General features: G+C 42.1%; 1 protein-coding gene across 5 annotated transcripts in view; it reads left to right on the top strand.

Moving 5' to 3' along the window:
* The first annotated feature begins 239 nt into the window (after positions 1 to 239).
* The window catches only part of LOC113032564 (lamin-A), a 39,573-nt gene continuing 15,752 nt past the window's right edge, over positions 240 to 24,060 (top strand). The window contains exons 1-3 of one of the 5 annotated variants that reach the window (XM_026185551.1): positions 241 to 457; positions 6,217 to 6,431; positions 7,900 to 8,279. In XM_026185551.1, coding sequence (XP_026041336.1) covers positions 7,945 to 8,279 — 335 coding nt within the window. In that variant the 5' untranslated portion in view covers positions 241 to 457; positions 6,217 to 6,431; positions 7,900 to 7,944. Of the gene's footprint in view, positions 458 to 880; positions 997 to 1,546; positions 1,664 to 5,322; positions 6,031 to 6,216; positions 6,432 to 7,899; positions 8,280 to 24,060 lie in introns of those variants that run through there. The other 4 variants (XM_026185552.1, XM_026185553.1, XM_026185554.1 and 1 more) reach the window with 4 other exon arrangements.

A 24,060-nucleotide genomic window follows, 5' to 3' on the forward strand; every position in this document is an offset into this window, starting at 1 on the left:
CTAGTTACCTTAGTGGGGGGCACCATGAGGGGGCTGTGCCACCCCTCATGCCGGCCCTCTGGACACACCCCTGTTCCGTACCCCTAGTATTAGTCACCCCATACACACATTTGGTTTATATTCTCCAAACATTCCTTGCTCAACTGAAGCCCTCACCAGCTAAAAATACTGTCACTACCGAAGCGTTAATCATGGTCGCCAGGTGGCGCCTGCAGGCTGCATTGTAATTAGCGGAGATTGGCAGCCTAATCAAGTGTGTGGATCTGCAGGTGGCTGCTGGCCCGGGTCGACTCGACTCGGAGCTCCGCGGCTCTCCGATTTGTTCAAAGGAAACGCGTCCCAGCGGATGATATCGCGATTAACTGGGACTGGCGACATTTGGAAAGGTCACCCGTGAGCGCAGAGACAGGAGACGCGTTTTAAAGCGCTGCAGAAGAAAAGGCAGAAGAAGACGAAGGTAGGACGGAGAGCTGAATGTGTTTCAGCTGGAAGATGAAATGCATTTATTCTGCTTCTTATAGTTTCTAACAGGGAGCAGGCAGAGAGTTCAATCAGTGCATGAACTCCGTGACCCATGCTGACAGTTTCCATTCAGTGTGTCAGCCAGTGGATGGCGTGGATGTGCTGTGCTTGTGAATGACTTCAGTGGAAGGCTGTGGGGTTCTATTTATGTCATATGTACTAAGTGGTAGCAGGGGGCGCCAGAGAGGCACAGAGTGAGAGCGTCCTCATAACTCGTGACGAAAGCATGCATGTACACCGAGTGAGCGCTTTGTTAGAAACCACATTAGAATCAGCCAATCACGCGGCAGCAGAGCGGTGCGCGACACCCGCTTCGCCCAATGATGACATCATACTCCAGAAAATAGGAATAAATGTGAGGTTTGTGTCAGCTGTCCTGGTTTGAGTTTTCCTGAACCTGTTGATCACCCGGGACTTCCGGAAAATCTGCACTCATACTGATGCTCAGAAAACAGAAGCCACACAGGTTTACCGGTAACCGAAGTCAATATCGATTGTTCAGTTTTGTTATTTGTTTCTCGACGTGAACCGGGGAAATCCCAAAGAAATCCACGCTGTGAAATCAGTCAGAATCAGAATACTTTATTAATCACGGTGTGTGGGTGAGGTGGAGGGATAAATGAAAATATCAATATGATGTAAAATATGAAGCTAGAAAAATGTAAGCAACATATATGAAAATACGTTTAAAAAGGGCCACATTCAAGGTACAGTAAGTTAAAATAAATACTCCAAAGTTTAATGATACTACAGACAATAAACACAAGATATGGCGAGTCTAAACAGTCCAGATGTCATAGTGGGTAGTTGTAACGTTTGATGGCTCCTGGCAGGAATGAGTTCCTGTGCCATTCTCTGCATCAGGATGAACACAGAGTACTTGTAAGCCTCCGGTGTCTGCACATGGAAACGGTGCCAATAGAGCTGTAATTCTCTTAATGTCCACAAACAGCTGAAGACTGTTCTGGTTGTACTATGTATTACAGTTACCCACCACAGCCCCGTGCTCCTTGTCTTCTGATACGTAACACTGCTGCAGAGTTCAGGAGACTGCTGAAGATGTAGCTGAAGTCTGCAATGTAGAGGCTGAAGAGGAAGGGGGGGATGAAGACCTCAGTCAACTCCAACTCAGGGTCGGCAGGTGAACTGGTCCAGGATGAGGCTCTGCAGGGTCTTCATGATGTGTGATATTGTGTTTGGGCCGATTCCTGATTTTTAAAAAGACGGCTTGTCAGAGACAAATATCAACTCTATTTTAGAAGCAGCTCATTGCACAGTCTGTTTGGAGAGAGTTTAATCCAGGACATTTTGTTACAGCTATAATTTACAGATTTTTCCTGAATGACTCACACAGGCAGTCGCAAAGAGGCTATTTTGAAAAGCAGACAGCTAAAAAGATATACTGTGTTTGTGAGAGCGAGTGTGTGTGCGCGGACTTGTTTTTGTGGCTGTGCAGCACAGGGAGTGTGTTGCAGCTTTCTTGAGAATCATTCCTCCGTGAAATTAAATAGAAACTTGTTCTGTCATCTTTGTGAGAGCCAGTTTAAGTCTTAGACCGTGAGAGAGATTACATATTGTAAAACTGACAACTTTTTGTCCAGCTCTCGTTTTTCCACATCCATTCAAACACCTGTTTGAGGCTTAACGCTTCATTTTAGGGTTATATTTGAGGTTGGGATAAGCGTTTGGAAGCTAAATGAGATGGTGAAACCTTGAGTTGAGAGGCAGTCCAACAAGCCCGGCTGTATTTTAAACGAGTCCTTCTTTCTACACAGAGTGGAGCAGGCTGGACTCATTGTAGGAGAAACACTGGTAACAGAGAACAAATTCAGGATAAAATGCTGAAAACACTGTTGTGGAAACACTTCTGTGCACATTTCATGATGAATATACAGAGCGACAAGAAGGCAGTGTATATTGAAAACAGCTCTTTCATTTGTCTGACTGAATTTGAATCTGTTTTCAGTGAACATACAGATGCTTTTTCTGCTGCATCATGAACGTGCACTTTTTTCATTGAAACCATGTTACAATGGGATCTTTCGTGGCAGGAGGATGGAGGGGATCATGGCCCTCGTAGTTTACTGTACATGCAGGCATGTGATTATTTAAGTACGTCTGATTACGTTTACATCAGCTTAACTAAAAGAACGATTTATGTGTTCTACGTTGTTAAAAGTGTAGAACATAAAATTAATGAAATGATGGTACATCTGTACTGTAAGAACAGTGAAGTATGGGACTAATTCTGCTGGTAACAGGAGACACTGTTGTAAAGCTGTTGGTGGAAACACATGTGACTCCATAGCAAGATTTTCTGTTGTTGTTGTTCCCACGGTGACAGAAATGTCCATTGTAGACATCAGGTTGTTAAGTCTGCAGTAGTTGAGGATTATTCAGCCTCCAAGCGATTTGTGTGTCATCTGCAGTTTCCCCGGTGGAGTTTTACTTCCTCATGTTGCTGATTGAAATAATGAGTCAAGCTTTTGATCTTCCTGGTGGTTTCTATCTGTTTAGAATACTCCCTCATCAGAGATGGCGCATCGTGTTTCCCGTCTCGGCAATATTTTTTTCACATCTCCAGCACACTGTGAAAAATCACGAGGCGAATTTACATAAGACTGAAGGCTTTCAGATAATTTGCACGCTAAGCAAAACCGAGGCTCATAAAGAAACAACTGTTTGACATGACGCTGATGTTGCACTGTAGTTGTAAACAAAATGTCAAACTAACGTTCAGCTTTGCCTTAAAAGATTTGAAAAAATGAATTTAGATAAATATTATTCTATTTCCAGGCTCGTCTACGCTGGATAGAAACATTAGGCACCAGTCTTCTGTTAATGATTCAGGCAAAAATAGGAAGATGAACAATGATCTCTTAAGCAGCAGAGATGACGTCAGACTGTATGTAAAAGATGGACACGATGATGTGACATGCTGGTCCTTAAAGCACTGAGTGAGAATTTGTCTTCGTTTTCTTTTCAATGTGTCCAAATGTGGTTTGACCACATTTAAAAACAAATGTAGCGTCATCAGCCGAGTCAGCAAGTTCAGTTACTGAGGTGCATCCTAGACTGTGTGGGTGCGTATAGTTGCCAATTAGCCTTAACGTGCTAATAAATGCTAGAATTTTACAAGCACAGGTGCTTTGTACAATTTTCAAGTATTTCAATCAAAATGCTGTAAAATGTAGCAAACATGTCCCTGAAAATGCAAACTTTCAGCTTCAAAATGATGTAACCAGGTTATGAAAATGAAGCGTACAGTCAAGGATATTTTCTGGGTGAGGGATTTTTGGCTAAAAAAACAAACAATATAAAATATGTGTGGTTATTTTTCATTATCTTAAACGTGCACAATCCAAGACGTGCTCCGCAGGTAGTGCGATTAAAAAAAAAACCCAGGAAGCATTAGTGTGTACTGCTGTGCATGTTTTATGCGTTCCTCAGTTGGAGGAACAGGAATGAAAACGATCTAGTAGCTTTCCTTTCGTTCCCATGCCAGATTTTCTCTGGTTCAAATTCTTCTTCATTGCTGCTCTTTTCTCCTAGCAGAGCAGTAAGTCAGTAGCTCAGGATGGGGAAATATAATGTCAGGATTGCACAATGGGACGGCACGCCTTGTGGGTTTCTTTCTGTCTTTGTGTGTGCGCCTGCATGGAATGCGGTGAGGGTAGAAAAGGAGAGCGCGAGTGAGTAAAGTCTGGGGGGGAAAGCTGACTGATAACATATTGTTCTGTACTTGTTTTGGCTGCTGAGTTGCATCCCGGTCTGTCATGCTAGCTCCTGTTTTTATACTTGATGAATGCATCTGGGAATCAAACTGTGCACCAGTCAGCGGCTGAGGGGATGAAGGCTTAAATGCTTTGGGTGTGCTTTACTGGGCGTAAACATGATGGTTTGTCCAAACCACATTTATAAAAGAATAGTGTCATCTGTTTGTATTACATAGACTGTATATGTAAGATGGAGGCACTTAATTACTGTGACATAACTGAAATAGATAAAAAGCTAAAATTACCAGAGATGGGGCTCAGACTTCAGGGTGGTCTGTGAGTACAATTAACTGCTAAGTGAGTCATGTATTTTTTTTTCTTCATACATTAAAAATTCTCCTAAATGTCCTGACACCACATTTACTTAAGAAATTAACTCATAGCCCCATAAATAAGATATTTAACAATGTCCGCTGTACCATTAATGAGTTTTGAGGCTTGTTCACACACACACGGGGTTAAATCTGATCCAGTGCTGGTACCTGCACATGTGCAAAGGAGCACATTACACAGTTATTTTTGACTTGCTCATAGACGCTGAAAAGAAGTTGATGAAATTGCTACATGTGAACTTTCACTTAGAAAACATTAGGTTTGTTTTCAAGTATTAACAAGCTGAGAATTTTGTAAGATTTTGAAATTGTAAGTGCTTATCAGTCACCCATCTCCAGATTTGTTCTGGTATGGTGAAAAGAAATTCCAGTTAGGACCTTTTTCTGCTTCGGGGTGCTTTGCTGTCATCATGTTTCCATGTGATGGCATTTTAAATGAGAAATGCTATTATTGTTTGTGCCCTTGAGAAAAGAGTCTTACTGAAAAGCTATCTGGGCTGCCAACCATGCATTCCTATCTTTGTGTGACTTCCATGGAAACATGAGAGCTGAAAAACTTGAAATGTGGACATGATGATGATGATGAAGAGAAAGAGAAAGAAAAAGGGTTAAAGGAAAGAAGGGCTAAAAATGTGAGCTGTTTGTAGCAGGGACGTGTGACTCAGACTCTGACGGCTGCTTTCCACTGGAAGGCCGCGCTGTAGCCGGGATACTCCCTTAGCTACTGGACCTGCCCCATGCCCAAAAACAGAGGTGCTGTCTTGCCCCCGTCTAACCACATGCGCATACACAGGCGCACACATGAATGGACAAACGTTTATTTCCATGGTGAGAAGATGTGTGCACCCACAGAGACACACAGAAAATATCAGAGCTTGATTGGACCTGTGGTACCATTAACTCCACCCCGCCGAAACAAATATAAGTCCAGATGAGCTCCGGATTGAGTGTCAGACTTTTAGCTTGTCAAGATGCCTTTTGGGAATTATTCTCTTATCATCTGGGGTTATAATATGAGAATTCCCTGGACGTTTTCCTCCTTTAATCCTTTGGATAACCTTGCTGAAAGGCTATTTTTCTGCCATGGGTAAAACGAGAACTGTGGACAAAGGTGATGAATCATATGCATGTACTCTGGATTAGTTTCATTGCCTGTGTTTATGGTGCGTTACAAGGGCTCAAGGTCACCTCTGCGTCGTTCTGCAGCAGGATTTCTTGATGGAACTGGAATTCTTCATTCATGTCTTTGGCCTTTCAGCTTGAAAGAATGTGTTCTTCAAATCAGCAGGGAGGAGCAGGGTGTAATCCGCACATTCACACACTTTCACCCACCTGGGAGCTGCTCGGTATCATCAGTGTCGCAGCGTTTTATTGACAGACCACTTGCACCAACTGCTGAGGTCAGTGTGTCTGCGAGGGCTCAGTGTGAGGGGAAAAGAGAAAGGAAAAGATAGGGCCAGTGCAGAGCGAGATAAAGCTCAGCAGCTGCTTTCTGCATGCACACACACACAGTCTGTCCTAGCCTGACTCCTCCTCGCTACCCCACCCTCTTCTCTCTTGTGCTCCCGCCCCGTCTCCCTCTTCAGCGGTAGGTACATGTGCAGTGAGCTTCGGCTACGAAAGCAGTCCAGGGCACGAGCCAAAGGAGCACACACCCACCAGCAGACAGCATTCTTCAACAGATCTGGGACTGCGATCATCTGAGGCACTGAAACCAGCAGATAAACTTCCAGAAAGATCCTGTGCTCGCACTTTTACACCCTTCAGCAGGCTGCAGTCAAAAGGCTCTCACACAGCTAAGGTAAGCTTCAGAGAGTTTCCTCATGTTTGTCTCCTGTGAGGCTTTTTCTTTATGTCTCACTGACACTGCTGCTGTCTGTGCTTCTAGTATACTTGTCATTTTGAGCTGGTTAAACTCGTTCAGTCAGCTGAAAGCTGCTTTCATTTTCCTTTTCTGAGGCATAACTTTGTCAAAGTTGTAGCTCGTTTCAGTGGCTGAAGAGCTGAACATCAGACAGCACCTGTTAATACTCAGGAGCTGCTTTTGGAAGCTGAAATGATGCTTCATTTATTCAAAGTCAGTCCAGAGAGAGTACTCGTAAGTGTGTGCTCCTGTGGGCGTGTGCATGCATCCCACCCACGTGCATGTTCTCGCGTGCACTTTTGGTAATGAGCGAGAGGGGATGGATGGAAGAGTTTGGTGTGTCCACCCACTCCAATCTGGAGAGCCCATTCCCGCCATTTGGTGGGACAGGCTTGTTAGGCTGTGAGTGGAGCAACTGCTGACAAGTAGAGTAGTTTTCAGTCTCACCTGTTTGGCCACAGTTACTGATAACAGTGCTGATAAGTCTCGTTGAGAAGTTTCGTCAAAGCCTCATAATTTGATTTGTAGAGCTTCTCCCTTTGCGTGTTTCGTTTGTAAAATTCTCTTATATATGTATGTATTTATTTGTGTGTGGGTGTGGCTTGCTTCCATGCATTTTTATTTTAATTCATTTTGTATACTTTTCCAGTGAACTGTAAGCTCTGAAGCTTTTAAGGTTTCGATGTAACACTCCTCATATTAGGATGGATACTTGTCCATATCAGGGCATCCTGCAGCAATCGTTTAGATTATGAGTCAACACTTTGGAATTATATTGAGCGCTGTTGCTAGTGGCTGTGGGCAAAATGATCACCACTGAACATTCTGATCTCTAAACAAATAAAAGCATTTTTTACCAGAGTCTCTGTGGATGGCAGAGCAGCATGGTAATGCCTTGTTTTAGTGTCCCTGGTTACAACTGCATATTTTCACTGTAATTATGAGAGTGTTTACAGCCTTGCAAAAGGTATGTGGGTTGGTCTTTGTGGGAAATGTGTTGAGCAAGCTGCGTAAAGTGGTTTAACAGCACCTACAGCAGTTTAATGTAGCTGAAGCAGAGCGGACGGTGAGGTTATCACAGTGGGTTAGTTTGTTTTGGAAATATCGACATGAATGTAAAAGGGGGCAGGAAACAAGTGAAAAGGTAGCTGTGATAAGTTCAGCATTATCTTTTTTAGCATATGCTTCCCAAAAAAATCAAAACGAGTTAATAAAACAAATCTGTGAGCAGACGGAGGACTGGAGGCGGACAGATAAGAATCACTGTGGTGCAAGACTGGAGCCTTTCTTCGCTTTCACCTCAGTTAAAGTTTAACTTGTGATTCAGCCATTAAATCAGTGCAGTGTGTTTCTGTGGAAGGCAACCTTGATACTCTTCTCATTAAGTCTTCCTCCTCTCCCACAGCCAGTGACTCACCCCATCTGCGTCTCTTGCTGAGCCATTATTACCATGGAAACCCCGAGCCAAAAACGCACCAGCCGCAGCGCCGTCTCTCCGGCCCGCATCACCAGGCTGCAGGAGAAGGAGGAGCTGTGCAACCTCAACGACCGGCTGGCCGTGTACATCGACAAGGTGCGCTCCTTGGAGTCGGAGAACGCCGGGCTGCGGTTGCGCATCAGCGAGTCTGAGTCCTCGGTCACCCGTGATCTGTCGGGCATCAAGACGGCCTATGAGACGGAGCTGGCGGATGCCCGCAAGACTCTCGACCAGGTGGCCAAGGAGCGAGCACGCCTGCAGCTGGAGCTCAGCAAGATCAAGGAGGAGCACAAAGAGCTCAAAGCCAGGTAAGAAGAGCAAATGGGCGTGGACTTTCTTCCTAATAGCCAGGAGGGGGCGACTGCCCTGGTTTCAAGAATTGGTCCAGTTGTATAGAAGTCTATGAGAACATGCCCTCACTTTTTTCCCTGTTGTTTATGTTCCCAGTCGCTGATTTTAAGTCCTATTTGATACAGCATCACGCTTGTTGTGGGAATAAATGCCTACTTTGTTACTAACATCTGAGCATGCAGAGTCCTTGTTAGTCAGATCCAAGAAGGACCAAAAATAAATGCTAAAATGCAACCTTCAAAACAAATGTTCAAAAACCAGCTGGTCGGGATAGCTACACCCATTTATCAGACAGTTGCTATTGTACTGACATCACATTGTGGATGTAAACTACACTGTAACTGATTTCATGTGTAAATAAGTTAACATATCAGAAGCACACACTGATGATTTTGTGCATGTGTCATTTCTCTTCAGAGGACAGATGAAAACAAACACTGATGCAGTTTTGCTTCAGAGTCAGGGGAACCACTGGGAATGATCCATAAATCTTTCAAGCAGCAGCACACTGATGATGTAACGTTTATCTGCCGTTGTGTGGGATCTGTGTGGGGGAATTCCCTGACTTTCTGCCAAGTGATTCCACAGTAACTTTGATATGTTCTCGTATTCCTCCTGCTGCATAAGAATGATGCTTTTCAGATTATAGGTCAGCAATTTTTACTTTGTGGTGCTGTAAAAAACGATGAACCAGATTGTTATGTGGGGACGCGTTAAGGATTCCCTGGCGTTGTTACTGCTGAGCGTCAGCCAGCGCAGGTTTGTCTTCTTTTAAAATATGTCTTCAAACCCTGTCGGTGTGTCTCGTAGCAGCTGGTTAAACTACAGTGAATGTGATGTGAACGTGTGGATGCAGCTGCTGTGATTTTACCTTTTGTGCTGCAATACTTTGAATTCACACCCTGTGTTGCATGAACAGCTGAGGAGGTGCAACACCCTGTCGTCTGTGGAATGCGGTGTGAGATGTGCAGCCAGATCCAACATCAGGGTTGTAAATGTCATTCCTGAGTTTGTCAGTTTTCAGGTGCAGTCATGTCACTTCAGTCCCCGTTGAAGGAAAGGACACACCTCCAGGCAAACAGGCTGAACACAGCCTGCTCTGCTGAGCTGGAATCACTGTCCCCGTGACAGAATGTCGACTCACAGCTTTACACACGGCGAGATTACTTTGCACAGGTGCATGAAGACTTTAGAGTTTTGGCATTTGTGAATTGAGTTCGTACTGAAGCATGAAATTGAATGAAAATGCAGTCTAATTTTACTGTTTTTGTTTTGTTAAATTCTGTTGCGTGGTGGAAGTGAAGAACACGCATGTCTGTCATTCATCCTTTATTTGAAACTTTCAAAGCACAGGAGGAATGGTGGACAATGAACCAAACCACTGTGAGGCACATGAGAGGGAGTCATTATTTCAAAACTTACACAACTCTGTACTAAAATGAAGAGTTTTCTGTACATATTGGTATATTATTTAGCATTGTGTCATATTTACAATGATGCATTGAGCAAACGGTATCCATGGCTGCTTGTTCCCAGATACTAATCAAGCTAGGCTACAGCATTCGTCACTACATCTAAATGAGGTTAGGAAGTGGAATGGAAACGGTTCCATTACAGTAGGTGGTTGACGCTGCATTCATTATTTGAAAACAACATTTAGAGGAAACCCTGTGTGTAGCTTGGCATGCAGGCTGGTGTTATTGGAGGAGTGTTGGAGCCGAGGCCACATTATCAAGCAGCTCTAACAGCTTCAGCTAGCTGAGGAGCTATTAGGATTGTGAGCAGATTTTTTCCCCCTGTAAGTCGCCCGAGTCCACAAAATTTCCGACTCGGTGCCTTACTGAATGTCTGCGCGTCTTCAGATGTTGGGGGAGTCTGTCGGCAGATCAGACTCGGCCAGCAGTGCTGCCCAGGAATGTGTTGGCAGCAAAGTTCATGTGAGGTTAGAGAAAGAGAAAATGCAAAATACCGACTCGCTGCACTCTAATTCTTTACAGTCAGCACTTTGTTTCCTGATTGTTCCTCAAACCAAAATCATTTTTTCAGGAATAAAATAGGTGTGTGTGTGTGTGTGTGTGTGTGTGTGTGTGTGTGTGTGAGTGAGTGAGTGAGTGAGTCCACAAATTTAATGACTCTTTGATCTGATTAGTTGCTAATTGCTTCCTTTTCAAAGACTTGACGTTTTATTGCATCTGAACCAGAGATGTAATCAGATTACTTTTTCAAGTAACGAGTAAAGTAAGGGATTACTATTGGGAAAAAAAAAGGTAATTGGATTACTGTTACTTTCCTGTAAGCACGCTGCGTTACTGTGTTACTAAAGCCGTGGGTTTTGTTTGTGTTTTTTTTTTTTTTGCGAGAGTGTCTCATGACAGTGACGTAAGCGAGTGCGACGTTCGTGGCAACAGCTGTGTGCAGATCAACAAAGGATAATATATGGAGTGCGGGAGAGCGTATGAGCGTGCAACGTTTAAAGCGTGGAAGTACTGACCTTACTTTGAGTTTGAGTCCATAAAAAGTGACAAAAACATTAGCGTCAAAAGTAACTAATTACTTTTGAAAATAAGTAATCAGAAAAGTAACGGGATTGCTTTTTCAGGGAAGTAATTAGTTACTGATTACTTTTTCCAAGTAACTTGACCAACACTGATCTGAACTATGAAACAGTGTGACTGTGGGTGTGGCCTGAGCTGCCGGCTCACTGCAAAGAGAAACAAGAACAAGGCTGAAAGTTTCCTCCACATCATGCGTGACTGGTGTCCTTGAGTCTAGTAGAATATCTACATCAATGATTTTCTGATGTGTGTCTCCCTTTTTTCCCTTATTTTTATTTGATGTATGTTTGTAGAAATATGTCTACAAATGCAAGTTTTTCTGAATCCAGTTCCATATAAACTCCCAAAGTTTGGGAGCACATCAGGTCTCGGCTGGGTCCTGTTGAAACGTTTCACACAAGTCCCTTCTTAAGTTTTTAAAAAATCCTGCTAAAAGGAAAAATAAGCACACAAATCAATCGGCTAACCTCCACAGCAGCGGTAATATAAGATCCATAACTCTGCGAGAAATGCGTCTTTAGTGTGGCTTACCTTTCTTTGAGTGGTCCTAAGCTCATCAGCTTAATACATATTGCATTCAGCAGTCTTTGCCTTATCACGGTGCTTCTTGCCTGCAGGAGCAACCACGGCTCCCACAGCAGTTTTACTTTCCTAAGGAGGCAGATTATTTTGATGCATGTGTGCTGGAGTCACTCAGTCCGGCTTGAGCTGCCTTTATCTGCTAGACTTTAAGTGGCGTGTTTGCTGTTTGGTTTCCATGGTGCTGTGGGAGCCTTGGTTCGGCTGTGTGACGGGGTTGTGACTCAGAGCCTTTTTTCAAGGCCTCTGGAATGGGCTGAGTGGACTCTCTGTGACGGGAAGTCGGCTTTATTAATACACACCGACGGGCTGCTGTGACGCTGCTGGGCTGAGCGTCAGGCGGCGACAGCAGCAGCAGAACGAACATGCGGCTGTTAAGTCTCACAATGTGTTGACTTTTCGCTGGTGTCCTTGCTTGTTGCTGCCAAACATGACACAGCAACAGGTGGAGCCTTCAGTGCAGTTCGGCTGACAGGACACGCCTGTTCAGCCCAAAGGCAGACACACACACGCCTTTGTATGCAGAACAACCGCAGGGGACACATGCTTTCATCCCCTGAAGCGAAGCAACAAGGGGTCAGAACGACAACCTCTCTCATATATAATTTAAAATTGTGGTGAAAAGCAGGTGTGAGGGAAATTTTAAAACAGGTCTAAACTTAAAGCCTGGAGCCACTTGAAATGGCTCAGGTTTGAAAACCAGGCAAAGCTACACTAAAGAGGAGACACGTTACTGTCAAGGTCTTTTTCATTGAATACTTGGAGCACTGCGGGTGTTATTGCAGGGTCATTTTTAATCCTTAACCAGGCTGATAAAGGAATTATTGGTCATCATATTACGTTTTATTTTAGCTTTGTGCTGCTATGCAAACTACACTAATCTAAGCATTTATATAATAAGCTCTTTATTTATAGACGACCTCTCAAAATCCACAGTACAAAGTGTTTCACAGGGGCAACAAAATACAGTCATCGACCCTGAGGTTAGATATCCACGATTATCCCCTTGAACTTCGATTATCCATTAAAAGATTGCTTCAGAATGCCATTCAAGTGGAAACTGACAAGACAAACACTGGAATTGTGTTTTAACACTGAACAGCAGAAGGCTCTGAGTTAAGTTGAAGCGTCAGGTCTTTGGTCTGCTGCAGGAAAACACAAAGAGGGAATTTTGTACTGTGGATTTAAACTTAAGTGAATGAAACCTCATATAAAGCTCATATTTACTAATGATTACTCACCACAATACGAAGGCTCTTCTCCTGTATTGCTGTAAGAGCAGGAGAAGTTATTACAGCCAACAAAACCGTTTTTCAGTGTTTATATGGAAACAACTTTAAATACTGTCAACTGTAATGATGTAAGGTTTATATTCACCCATCAGCCACGACACTAAAGAAACACCACCTAATATTGTCCCAACATAATAGCATTAACACAGGATCTCTGGGCGTGTCCTTTGGTTTTAGTGTGGAGTGAAATGGAAATGAAAAGTAAATCCAAGTGTGGAGGAAAGAAATTAAACTAGAAAAAATAATAAATAAATGCACTGACTCTGCATGCACAGGCTTGAGTGTTGTGATTGTAGCTGTAGCATTATGCCAGCATAACCAGCAGCCATTTTTAACAGACGTTTTAAAACACTCAACTTTGAGCTGCTCAGACACCAGTGCAGCATTTGAAAGTAAATAGCTAAGTCCTTTTTCAGGATCAGACACAAAGCAGGGATTTTCCATGGAGGAGTTTGCCCCACCTGTCTGAACGATGTGCGTGAAGGTGTGGCAGACACTGATGAAGCGCTCAGACTTCTTTTTTTCTTCTGCAGTCTGTTGAAACGGTACAAAAACCAATTAAATATACTGTAGCAGACGTGGCTGAGCACGTCTAGGAGCAGCTGCAGACTGAAAGGCAGTACAATACAAAGATGCAGCAGATGCACTAACACTGCATTCATGGACTGATGTGCAATGTTGAGCGCAACTATGACAGAACGGCTATCAGACTGCACTGCAGGAAATGCACTTATCACATCACACATCCCATTTCCTCAACTGTGAATACTTTCTTTTACAATTTGCCTACTGTATTATGAACTATGACTTGCGCATGTTTCAGACATTTGTTATGTTTATGGTCAGTTTTAGGCGTTTGTTTATTTTCTGATAAACTAAATTTCCTTGTTACGCTTCATTTAGATTCAAAGCTGTATTTACTGCAGTCCGGCGCTGTTGTTTCCCCCTGTGCAACATGTCACATAGCTGCACAGTACATGCCAGCACCCTGAGCAACAACAGTGTGATAAACAGAAGCTTTTCAATATCTGACCAAACTCTCTCCTGTGAGGAGAAAACGAGAAGTGAAAGGGGGAGCCTGCTCAAGTATCGGACGTCATAGGAAGCCGTCTAATATTAGTCACAGCTTGAGTTCGCGTGAGTAAAGTTTCTATATTTATCTCGGGGTAAATTCTAAACCTGTCGCTAAGGTAACGTGTTATACATCCGCTCTATTAATGGGTGATGATGTGTAACAGGAGGATCCATTCAAGCTGCTCCTGTCAGCTTTGTTGAGATAAAATGTTTGCTGGAAAAGTTCCTTCCTAAAATGGAAAAGAGCATCTGTTCCAGATCATTCAGCCTTTCAGGGCCTTTAATTTCTTTAGTTGTCTGCTTGAAACACCATCATTAAACTATTGGTTTGCTGAATGAGCAGGAGCCTGTCAGGAGGCTCGTGCGGTGGAAGATGTATTTTTTTTATTTGATTCTAAGAATTAAATGTGGAGAATAAGTTTTATTTTGATTTTATAGTCAAACCTAATAAAAAAAATCATCATTAAATCATATTTTTCATTAACAAGTAGAGAATGAAGCCAGTCGGTGATGTGTTGAACACAGCAGTTTTCCTTTCTCAACATTTTTGACTTTATTCTCAAAATAAAAATTAAGAAAAATGACAAATCCTTTCAAAAATACAGAAAGTTCTTTTATTTCTTTCATCTTTACTATATTTTCTTTATTATCGTTACTTTAAATGATTTAAATATTAAAAATGTGGATGTTGCGGCTGATTTTTCTCTATATATATTTTCTCAATGTTCCTTGCAATCTCTAAAATGTTCAGCTAAGAAAAATGTTTGAAAGGTTTGAAAATGCACAGTGTAATATAAAAAACCCCAAAACAAAAACCATCAAATGCTTTAAACATTTCTGTTTGCAGTAATTTAAAACTGGGCTTTTACCAAAAGACAAAGGATAAAATTGAAAATTATAATAAGACCCAAAATTCCCCTCCCAACCTCTTAAAGGCTGATTATGGAGACTAGTTAATAATGAATGCCATTAATGTGCTGTTATTAGGTTAGAGCAGGATTATTTTATTTTTTAAAAGGGTTTGATGCTCATGTCACTATTTAAATTTCGGGAAAAACCCATTTTGGAGTTCTCGAATGTGTCTGGACACAAAGAGAGAAGCACGAGGTCTGACCTCTTCATTCATAATTGAGTGCATCACCATTACACCATCGCAGCTGCCATTACAAACCATCTCCATCATGAGCTTCAGTAATCACTGCATCAGTGGACCTTTTGTTACAGCAGACATTTTAACTCGTCATATAAAAGAATATAAATGCATTTAATTCTCAAATCCATCTCTCCAGAAACCTTTTTTTCAAAAAAAATACGAAAGGTTTTCCGCTGTATTAAGGCCAGAAGCGGGCAGCGGACCACCATCCAGCACCCGCAGCAGATTTCACTGCTCGATATCTTTTCTCATGTCGTTTGATCACATCCTCCTCTGTTCTTCTGGCTGCCTCGAAGGGGAAGCCCTGCGTTCCCTTGTGATGATCTCAGCTTGTATTACGTGACAGCGGACAATCGTCTGTCACACTGAGTCATGCCGGGCAGATAAGAGCTCGGAGAGCAGTCCAGGATTTTGGGTGTCTTCCAGCAGGGATGTAAATTGGATCATGCAGCTCTTTGTGTCGCTGTGTCACAGCTCTGAAGACGCCCCAAAAATGCCCGAGAGTCATAACTCATTTATACCTGAGCTGTCCTAAAGAGACGTAGTCGTTGAGGGGCATTTCCATTTAAGCTGACTTCAAACAGCAGGAGTAGCTTTTGATTCATTTTACTTGCTTTAGATTAAGAGATTTGTGTTTTATCTTTTAGTTTGATTAATCAAGAATACTTTAAACTATGGTTAATCCTGTGTGTTTGACTTGCTTTTTATATTTAGCTGTAAACATTTAAAGTCTATATTCAGCTCTGTCATATTTACACACTCAGGGAAAAGTTGCACATAAAAAGCAGGAGAAACGTCAGCTCTGCCAATAATTTACACTTTCCCTTATTGATTAATCTAAAGTGTTTTTTTTTTTTTTTTTCATAAATTGGAAAAAGAAAACTTGGGATCCTTTGTGTTTCTGTCATGTTGACTGTTACACTGGTGTATAGACATGCTGACCAAAGTGTCAAATAATGAGCTCAGTGTATGTGTGAGTAACGCTGAGCCAGAAATAATCGAAACACTCCGTTTCAGCAGAGATGGGATATCTCTGATGTGGTCATATTAGACACAGAGCACATTAGCTTCACTCTTACGTTTCAGATCTTGTATTTGTGAGGGGCAGCCAATCAGATGAAGGTTGGTATAAAGGAAGCATGCCCTTAAAAGGGGAAGAGAGCTAAAACGGCTTGGCTGAGGACCTGCACCAAGTATAATGATAAACACGATTAGTTTGAACTGTGAATGATGCAAAGCAGAAGAGTGAAAACACGTCGCTGGAAATGAGCATAATAAGTCACCTTTAGAGGCTTAAAGAGCCCCGAGTAGAGTTTGTAGGTGTGGTTGTTTACAGCCACACTTCCTGTTTTGCTTTTTTTGACTCAGTCTGATTTGGTTGAGGCACTAAAAACTGAATGGTTTCTTTGCGGAAAGATCTTGGTTTGGTTTCAAATACGGCCTGTTACAACATTACCCTTTTGTCCTGCATTTAAACGTGATGCTGACGAGTATTTATGAGCATCCCAGTACTGCCAAGTCTAGTGTGTTGTGGGCTGAAGTGAAGGGACAGCTACGCAGTGCCAGCGACTTTGACAAAACCATATTTTATGCTTTAGCAGTGAAATCATTAGTCTCCCAAATCCCTGATATGAAGCTTCATAACTTTTCATTTGAGAAGTAGGAAAATCCCATAAATGTGTAATCGCATAGATCAGAAAAGTGACAAACTTCTTGAAAATTTGCATTTTTTCTGATGCAGATATTCTGCAGATGAAGCTTGTGAGTGCTGGTGGTGTTTTGTTCTCTCGGGCCCTCGCAGAATACTTTGTGATGGAAAACAGATGCAGTAGGCCTGTAAATGTGCTGAACGGCGCTCTACACAGCTCTCTGCTGGCTTTATTGGTGTGCGAGTAATGAGAGACTCGGCCTTGGACTTCAGTGGACCAGAACTTGGTACCAAACTGAGATTTTGGCAGGCTGTCGTACTCTGTGTGTTTTAGTGATGTTTATAGAATGAAAGTTTCCACAGAGCCTGCAGAGGCAGCCAAACCCTCGATGAGTCACTCGCACATGGACAGGCTAAATCGCTTTAAGATGGTGGGACACCAAAGAGTCTCTCGCTCTCTCTCTGTGTCTTTGTGTCTCTAGCTCGCTTTCTCTCTCTGCCCAAAGACTTTCCCGTTGGGACGTAGACTGAGTGGCCGCTCTTCATCCTGCACCGTTCCATTCCCACCTGGTTACTTATGTAACAATGCTTCAGTTTCCAGACCTGTAAAATCTCATTTTCTCTGACATAAATTGGAGCAGTTGTGCTGTATAATCTAAGCAGGGCACTGAGTTTGTGAGGGATCTCGTTCAACTATCAGGCTCATATGTTCTGCATTAACTGCTGCGTTTGTTTATTAGGACTCAGGACTGACTGGAAGCCAAGCTTTGCCATCTTGATTTTGTTTATCTTAGCTTGCAGTGCTCTTATTGTTCAAGAAGCTGACCAGTTTCATTTAAAAGTATCATTAATTGTGTTCCGTATGTGTGAACTGCTTTTGCATTGTTGCGTGTGACAGAAGTGGCCGTTAAATTTTTTTTTTACAAACACGATTCTGGCAAACTGGGAAATAGTTTGCATGTTTTGGTTTGTGTTTTGTAACTTGTGGCACATGGGTGTGGCTTGCTAGCATCAGAGTTTACACAATCACTGGAAGCAGAGTTGTTTTTTAGAGCTCACCTGGCACTACTTGAGTCTTCCTGAAGCAAACCCGCCTTTTCTTCCTTTTCTGTCACTTTGATCTGTTGCACACTCACAGCGAGCGCTCCTGTGTTTCCTGTCCGACGGTGCCAGCCTCTTACTGTTTTGCGTGAGAGCACCCAGTCGCTAGACTCGTCCCACAACCTCAACTTGGTTTTACTCCAAGAATAAATTCTTTCTTTTTTTACCCGCTTAAACGCTAGCACAAGCTACAGAACCCTGACTCATTAAGTCCACATGGGTTTTATTTAGCTCAAAGCTAACGATAGCTGTTTCTGGCGTTTTCGTTGTAAGTCAGTGCAGCTGGAGAAGCAACTAGAAACAGCCTGCTGTTACAACTTGATGCCTATATGAGGCTGAGACTTTTTTCTTTTTACTTAAAATGGGACTCAGCCGGATGATAACTGTCGCACAGTTCGGGCTGGATGCAATAAAGTGTTTGATCGACTTGTTGCAAGAAGTCTTGTGAAGCAGCAGGATAGTCTTGTTTAGTCAAAGCACTTTAACCTGTTGTCAGAATGCCTGCAAGCTAATGAAGGAGGACTGCTGTGATTTTATTAATTTTTTTTTTACTTGGAATTCACACGTCTAACAGGTCTGATTAACAGGAAGCGCTGAATAGTAAAGAACATGAACGCTTCTTCGTAATCTTATCTTAAGATCTATTTAGCTTTTTGTTTAATGATGGCTGCAAAAACCCCTGAAAGCAAGGGGCAGAAGAGGCAGTCGTGTACCAGCGTTGCTCTTTATCGTGTGAGTTGTTCTGATTCAACACCAGTGAAGAGTTAGCGTAAAAGCTGACACAAAGAGCAGCGACCAGCATCTGACTCACCCACTGATGAGTCATGTACTAATCGTGCAAAGGGGAACAAGAGGCGTTTCATGTGCTCTTTGGTGTCTGCGGTCTCACACACAGACTTTCTAACAGGCTCTGTCGACGGGCGGGACTCCGCTCTCTTTCTTCATTTGTTGACTGATGGTGTGTTTGAGCTTTAGCGAATGCAAATTTCTGCAGGCACGAATCAGACAAAGCGAGTGCGTGGAACTCATTTCCACGTGCAAATTTTGCTTTGGTGACAGCTCAAACAAAACCGAGTTTGATACGAGAGAACGTCTCTTGGCTCTCTGAAGCCGATTAGCCATGGTCACCATTTGCTTTGCTGTGAAAAAGCAAACACTAAAAACTCTGTTTCCATCTGCCACATGTGGATGCGAACGGGCGGTCTCTGGCAAAGGCCGCATTGTTGACGGTTTCTGCTGATTTATCCCACACGCACACACACAATCCCTGTCATTGTGTTCTTCATCCCAGAAGAGACACAGGAAACAGTCAAGTACCAGCCTGTTTCACTGAAAAATGCAGCAATAGAAAGTTTCACAAAATGCTGCAGAGCTGACTCGAACCATCAGGCTGAAGGCTGCAGAGTTTTTCTTTGTTGTTTCACAGGCCACACTCGAGGTTCTCTTCAACAACCGTCGTATCTGATATCATCTCAGAGCCTGCAGGGAAACTCTTCTGCTATACGTGTGAACGTGTCAGAACACCGTCTGGTTCCTCACACACGCCAAACCTGTTCAAAGTTGCATTTACATGTCCACAATTAGTGCGTGTTTTAAAAGCGTATAATAAATCAGGCCTCCAGTCCTAACTTTTTACATTGGTTGCACTGGTGCATTTTTCATTTAGGTGTAGCACCACATAGTTTTAGTGCCACAGAGTGGCAGATGAGTGGCAGTAAATGATAGGTGCTGTGTTCGCATTGTTGCCATTTTTACCATATCTGATGTTATGTGATTGTGGTTCAGCTCATTGTGGTTACCTCAGCAGTTCATGTCATGTCTGGGCTGGGCATTTCAGGGACGCGCGTAACGGCCACCACAGCATTTCTGCTGATCTGTAGTTCATTTAAATGAGCAAAATATTTAAGGTTTTGATTTATTTTAAGGATGAGTACAGGATGCGGTTTCACACACACTGCTTCACATCCAGGACGGCCGCCATCATGACATTCAGTGAGAGACGTAAGGCAGAAGAATGAAATTGTTTATGGGTTGATGGATTATTTGTAATTATAGATTCCAGCTTCTTAAATGTGTGTGGATTTACTGTAATTACCGTTTCTACACTTTAAGTTATTGTGCACAAGACTAGAAATGAAAACAACTCTTTGATGTCTGCTAAAGGCAGAAATCGGGCTTTATTTCGATTTTTACCTGCGTGTTGTTTTGTGCTGGATAACCGAGAAACTGTTTCCTCAGTGATGCGGGAAACTTCAAATGATTTGACTTTGGCCGGGATTCAGCTGGTTGTTGTGATGAGTAAGTCGCCTTTGGAGAATAATTTATGCAGTTAAATTTTGTTTGAACAAAACAATTTATTTATTTTTATTTGTTGCTATTTTAACATTTGACTTCTGAAAGTAAGTCATAACCAAAAGCACATTTGGATACAGGCGCTATAATAAAAAGCGTTTTTATTTTAAAGGCCATTAGCAGAGGATCATGCTGTACTCTGGCATGTTTTCCTGGTGCCTCATTATTCACCAACCTTCCTCTTAGTCACCTTTTCCCCACAGTGCTCTCCACATAAAGTGGCTTTGTGAATTGCTAAACTAAACGTGGTGAAGCTGGAAAAAGGAAACACTGGGCTATAAAAGGAAAAGGGAACATTTTAGATGGCCTATAGGGAATGTGGAAGATCCCCCTCCTCCTGCCCCCCAATTTCTCCTCTGTGTTTGAGCAGTGAGTCATCAGGAAACCCCACCCACACAGACCGTAGCAAGCTTTGCAGAAGGGGGTGTGTCTGTGTTTATATAGCAGCATACCATATAGTTCGGTGGACACTTGCATAAGTTGGCGGTTTAAACAGGGAAAACCTCAGTGGGTTTCCTCCTGCAGCCTCTGATGTGCACGTGTGCAAAGCGCTGAAGCCCCTACTCCTGCAGGGGAGCTGCTCCTGTAAACACTGCAGTCGTAGTGAGCAGCTCCCAGCTGTCGGTGTGTGCACGCTGCTGTCCAAAGCCTCTGCAGCTACTTTTACATAGAAGCAATATGTTGTCCAGGTTTCCTGCGAGGAATTTGGAGGGCTTGTGGATATTTTTTTTTTCTTCAGCACAAATGACAGAAAAATAACATTAAAAAATCTTGTTTTTAGAGTTTAGTAACCATTTGATTTTGTGTCATTAATTTAAACATGAACACACACAGAGTGTGCTACCAGCAGATGAAAGCCAGACTTTCTGGAAACGGATGTTATGGATTTTTTTTTGTTTTGTTAAATTTTTCCAATACTACAGAAACCACAAATTCAGAACTGTCAGTATGGATGGATGAAAGGGTTGCATGAGGAGGCCCCCAACCTTTTAATCTGATTGTGTGCAGCCAGGAAAATGATCCAGGCTGCCAGATCACTGCAAAGAAGGAAAAACAAAGGCGGCTCAGTTCATGGAGAGATTAGACAATGACGTTGTACAGTCTCAAATATTTTGTCTCTTAAAACAGCACATTCTGCACACATGGGTAACTTGCATTAGCTTTTATTTACTACACACTACAAACTGTAAATAAAAGATAGAATAAAAAGTGTTAGCTTTGTTACCTGGTGCTCACCCACCAACTGCCGAAGGAGCCAAATTAAAAGCCAAAAAGTTGTTTTAGCAGCGCTTTAAAGGACATCAGAAGTACAAGTGCGACTTGAAGCCTAGCAGACAGCTAACTCTCACAACCATAATAATGCCTGACTAACCCCAGCTGGGTTATAATTTGTTAATTTAAAAAAAAATTAAAAAATCTCCAGAGCAGCCTCAAGTGGCTGTTGGAGGTACTGCAGGTTCTGCTTTGGCTTTAGTTTCTGGTCCCTGAGCTTTCTGCCTTCTTTTAGTAATTGCAAGCGACACACAGAAACACTGCTTGTGCTGTATCTTGCGCACTGCGCCACAAAAACCAAATCCTTTCCATACTTAAATGTGTTTCTTCTATAAAATGTCTAAATTTAAGTTCCAGATTTATAGGCCTCATAAAGGTCTTTGCATAGCCTCTTTTCTGGCTCTGGTCACAGTCATTTTTCCTTCATAGCTTGTAGGAATAGAAGGTTAGACTTTCCTTCGGGGCTGCACGCAACAAAGCACCACACTCAAAGTCCTGAGGTGTGTTGAAAATCTGCACAGAAAACTCTACACCTTTTTATTCCACTGCGTCCACAGCGTGCTGGAAATGTGCACGCTAGCAGGCCTGACGACAAGGCCTTGGTTGCCATGGCAACGGCATAGCAAAACAGGGGAGGAGGGAGAGACACGGCGGGCTTTTTTCTCTCTTTCACTCCGTGAGGCGGAGTTCGTTTCTTGTTACTGGGGTGGACAAAGATAGCTGTGAGTCATCCTCGAGGCTCGGAGCGGAGCCAACACATTCCTCCTCCTCCTTCTCCTCCTCAGATTTCTTGTCTCCATTATTCCCCCTCTTTCTCTTTTTCTTGTTGTCTCAGTCTTTTTTTTGTATTTCCATTTCACACCACCATCTCCTACTCTCCCCCATCTCACACCAACTCCACTGAAAAGCTCCCATTTTGTCTCTGTGCCTCAGCATGTGCCAGTTTTAAATCATGTGTAATGAAATTCCTCCAAAGAGCTGAAACGTAAACAATACCATTTTTTTTTTTTTTTTTTTTTACGATTTTATGTTTTTCCCTTCTTCTTTAGGCTGTAGGTATTAATGTGTGGAATAAAATAAAAAGAAGTGTTTTACTGTCTAGAGACAAGAAGAAAGCTTGACAAAATTCAGTTTTTGATCTAATTGTTTTTTCTCTGCAGAATATAAAACTTTTAATTTTAATCGAATCTGCATTTGTTTGCTCAGCTGTTAGATCAGTACCACCTTGCTTATTCCCCTGCTGATGATGTTGTAAATATTAATTATAAGTTTCTTAAAAATAACTGCTGAGTTTCTCCACATGTGTCCTGAGAACAATTTGAGTCTTCAGAGATTGAATATTTATGTGTTTGCTGTCTAATTTATATATGAACCTGTAATTCTGAGCAAACGGCTGCATGAAGAGCACACACGACAGATCGCACATGAACGTGGAGGGACCGGCATGCACATTTCACATTAGCACACACTGAGGTCGTATATACAGACGTTGGGTCCACAGATGCACGTACTCTGTCATGTTTGCAATTTTTGCATTGCAGAAGACTTAAACTCCACAAAGCCACACAGATGAGGTTTTCCAATGCTGTTCCATCCTCCACAGGCACCGCTGGCTGTTTTAGCAGACATCCAGCAACAGCATCCTGGAGAGGTCCCAGTCAGAGAAGCGCATCATTGAGATGCGTTTTGTAATGCAGTAATCTTCTGATTCCAGTTTGTGATTTTGATTTTGTGATTACATCAGGGGGAAAAATAGCTTTTGCAATATTTTCGTTTTTTTTTTGTGTGTCAGAACTTCTCAGTTTGGCACCTTGACTATAAGCAATTTTTTAATCTTACCTCCCAGGAGCAAAGTTATTGGAGTGTATTTAATTTGCAATTTTTATTTTCACTTCAGTTTCTTTTTACTTAATTTCCCAGATGGGTTTTCTCATTTTAGTTCAGTTTTTACCATTAAAAATGTTTTTAGTTGTACTTTTCATTCATGTCAGTGGAAATTTTGGCATTTTTAAAAATTCTACATAGAATTGTTTTCATTTTTCTGCAGATTGCAAAATGTAAAAAGTTCAGAATTGATGTTATAATGCACTCAAATCAGTATTTATAAGCAGGGATGAATCCATGAGAACCTGCTTATACAGGTCGCTTTGAAAAATTTAGCAAAACTAACAAAGACTAAAACTAAAGAAATTTCCTTTTGTAGTTCATAAAATCATTCTATTTATTTAATGTAATTTATTTATTTATATATTTCTTTGTTTCACTTAACTTCATCTAATTGTAATACGTAGATTAGAGTTTGACTATAATAACTGTAGTCGGGATGAGTCAGTCGTGCCATTTAATCCTGCGTCCTAATGTTCCTGACTTATAGTAAAATAATTACTTAGTTCCTTTTTCTTTTGTAGTTCATATAATAGGAAGTGAAGTTAGAGTGCAAACGGCTCAAACGTTCTTTACCTCACATGCGTGCCTTTTTTGCCTATTTAAAGCTGAAATTGTGCTCGAAGTTTTTACGTTCAGAGAAATGTGAGTAAATTAGTAGTAGTTGCAGTTTTGCAGACAAATGTGCACCTTTGCACCTCCCTGTTCAAAGCCACTGACAATACTCATTTAATAAAACCGTTATTGAATGCGATCCTATTGTGAGTTTTTGGTTTAGTCCCTCAAAGCGTTGCACAGTACAGAAGCTGCTATAAAGTAATTAAATAA

Source organism: Astatotilapia calliptera, chromosome 11 (assembly GCF_900246225.1).
Source record: "Astatotilapia calliptera chromosome 11, fAstCal1.2, whole genome shotgun sequence".
Lineage (NCBI taxonomy): Eukaryota > Metazoa > Chordata > Actinopteri > Cichliformes > Cichlidae > Astatotilapia > Astatotilapia calliptera.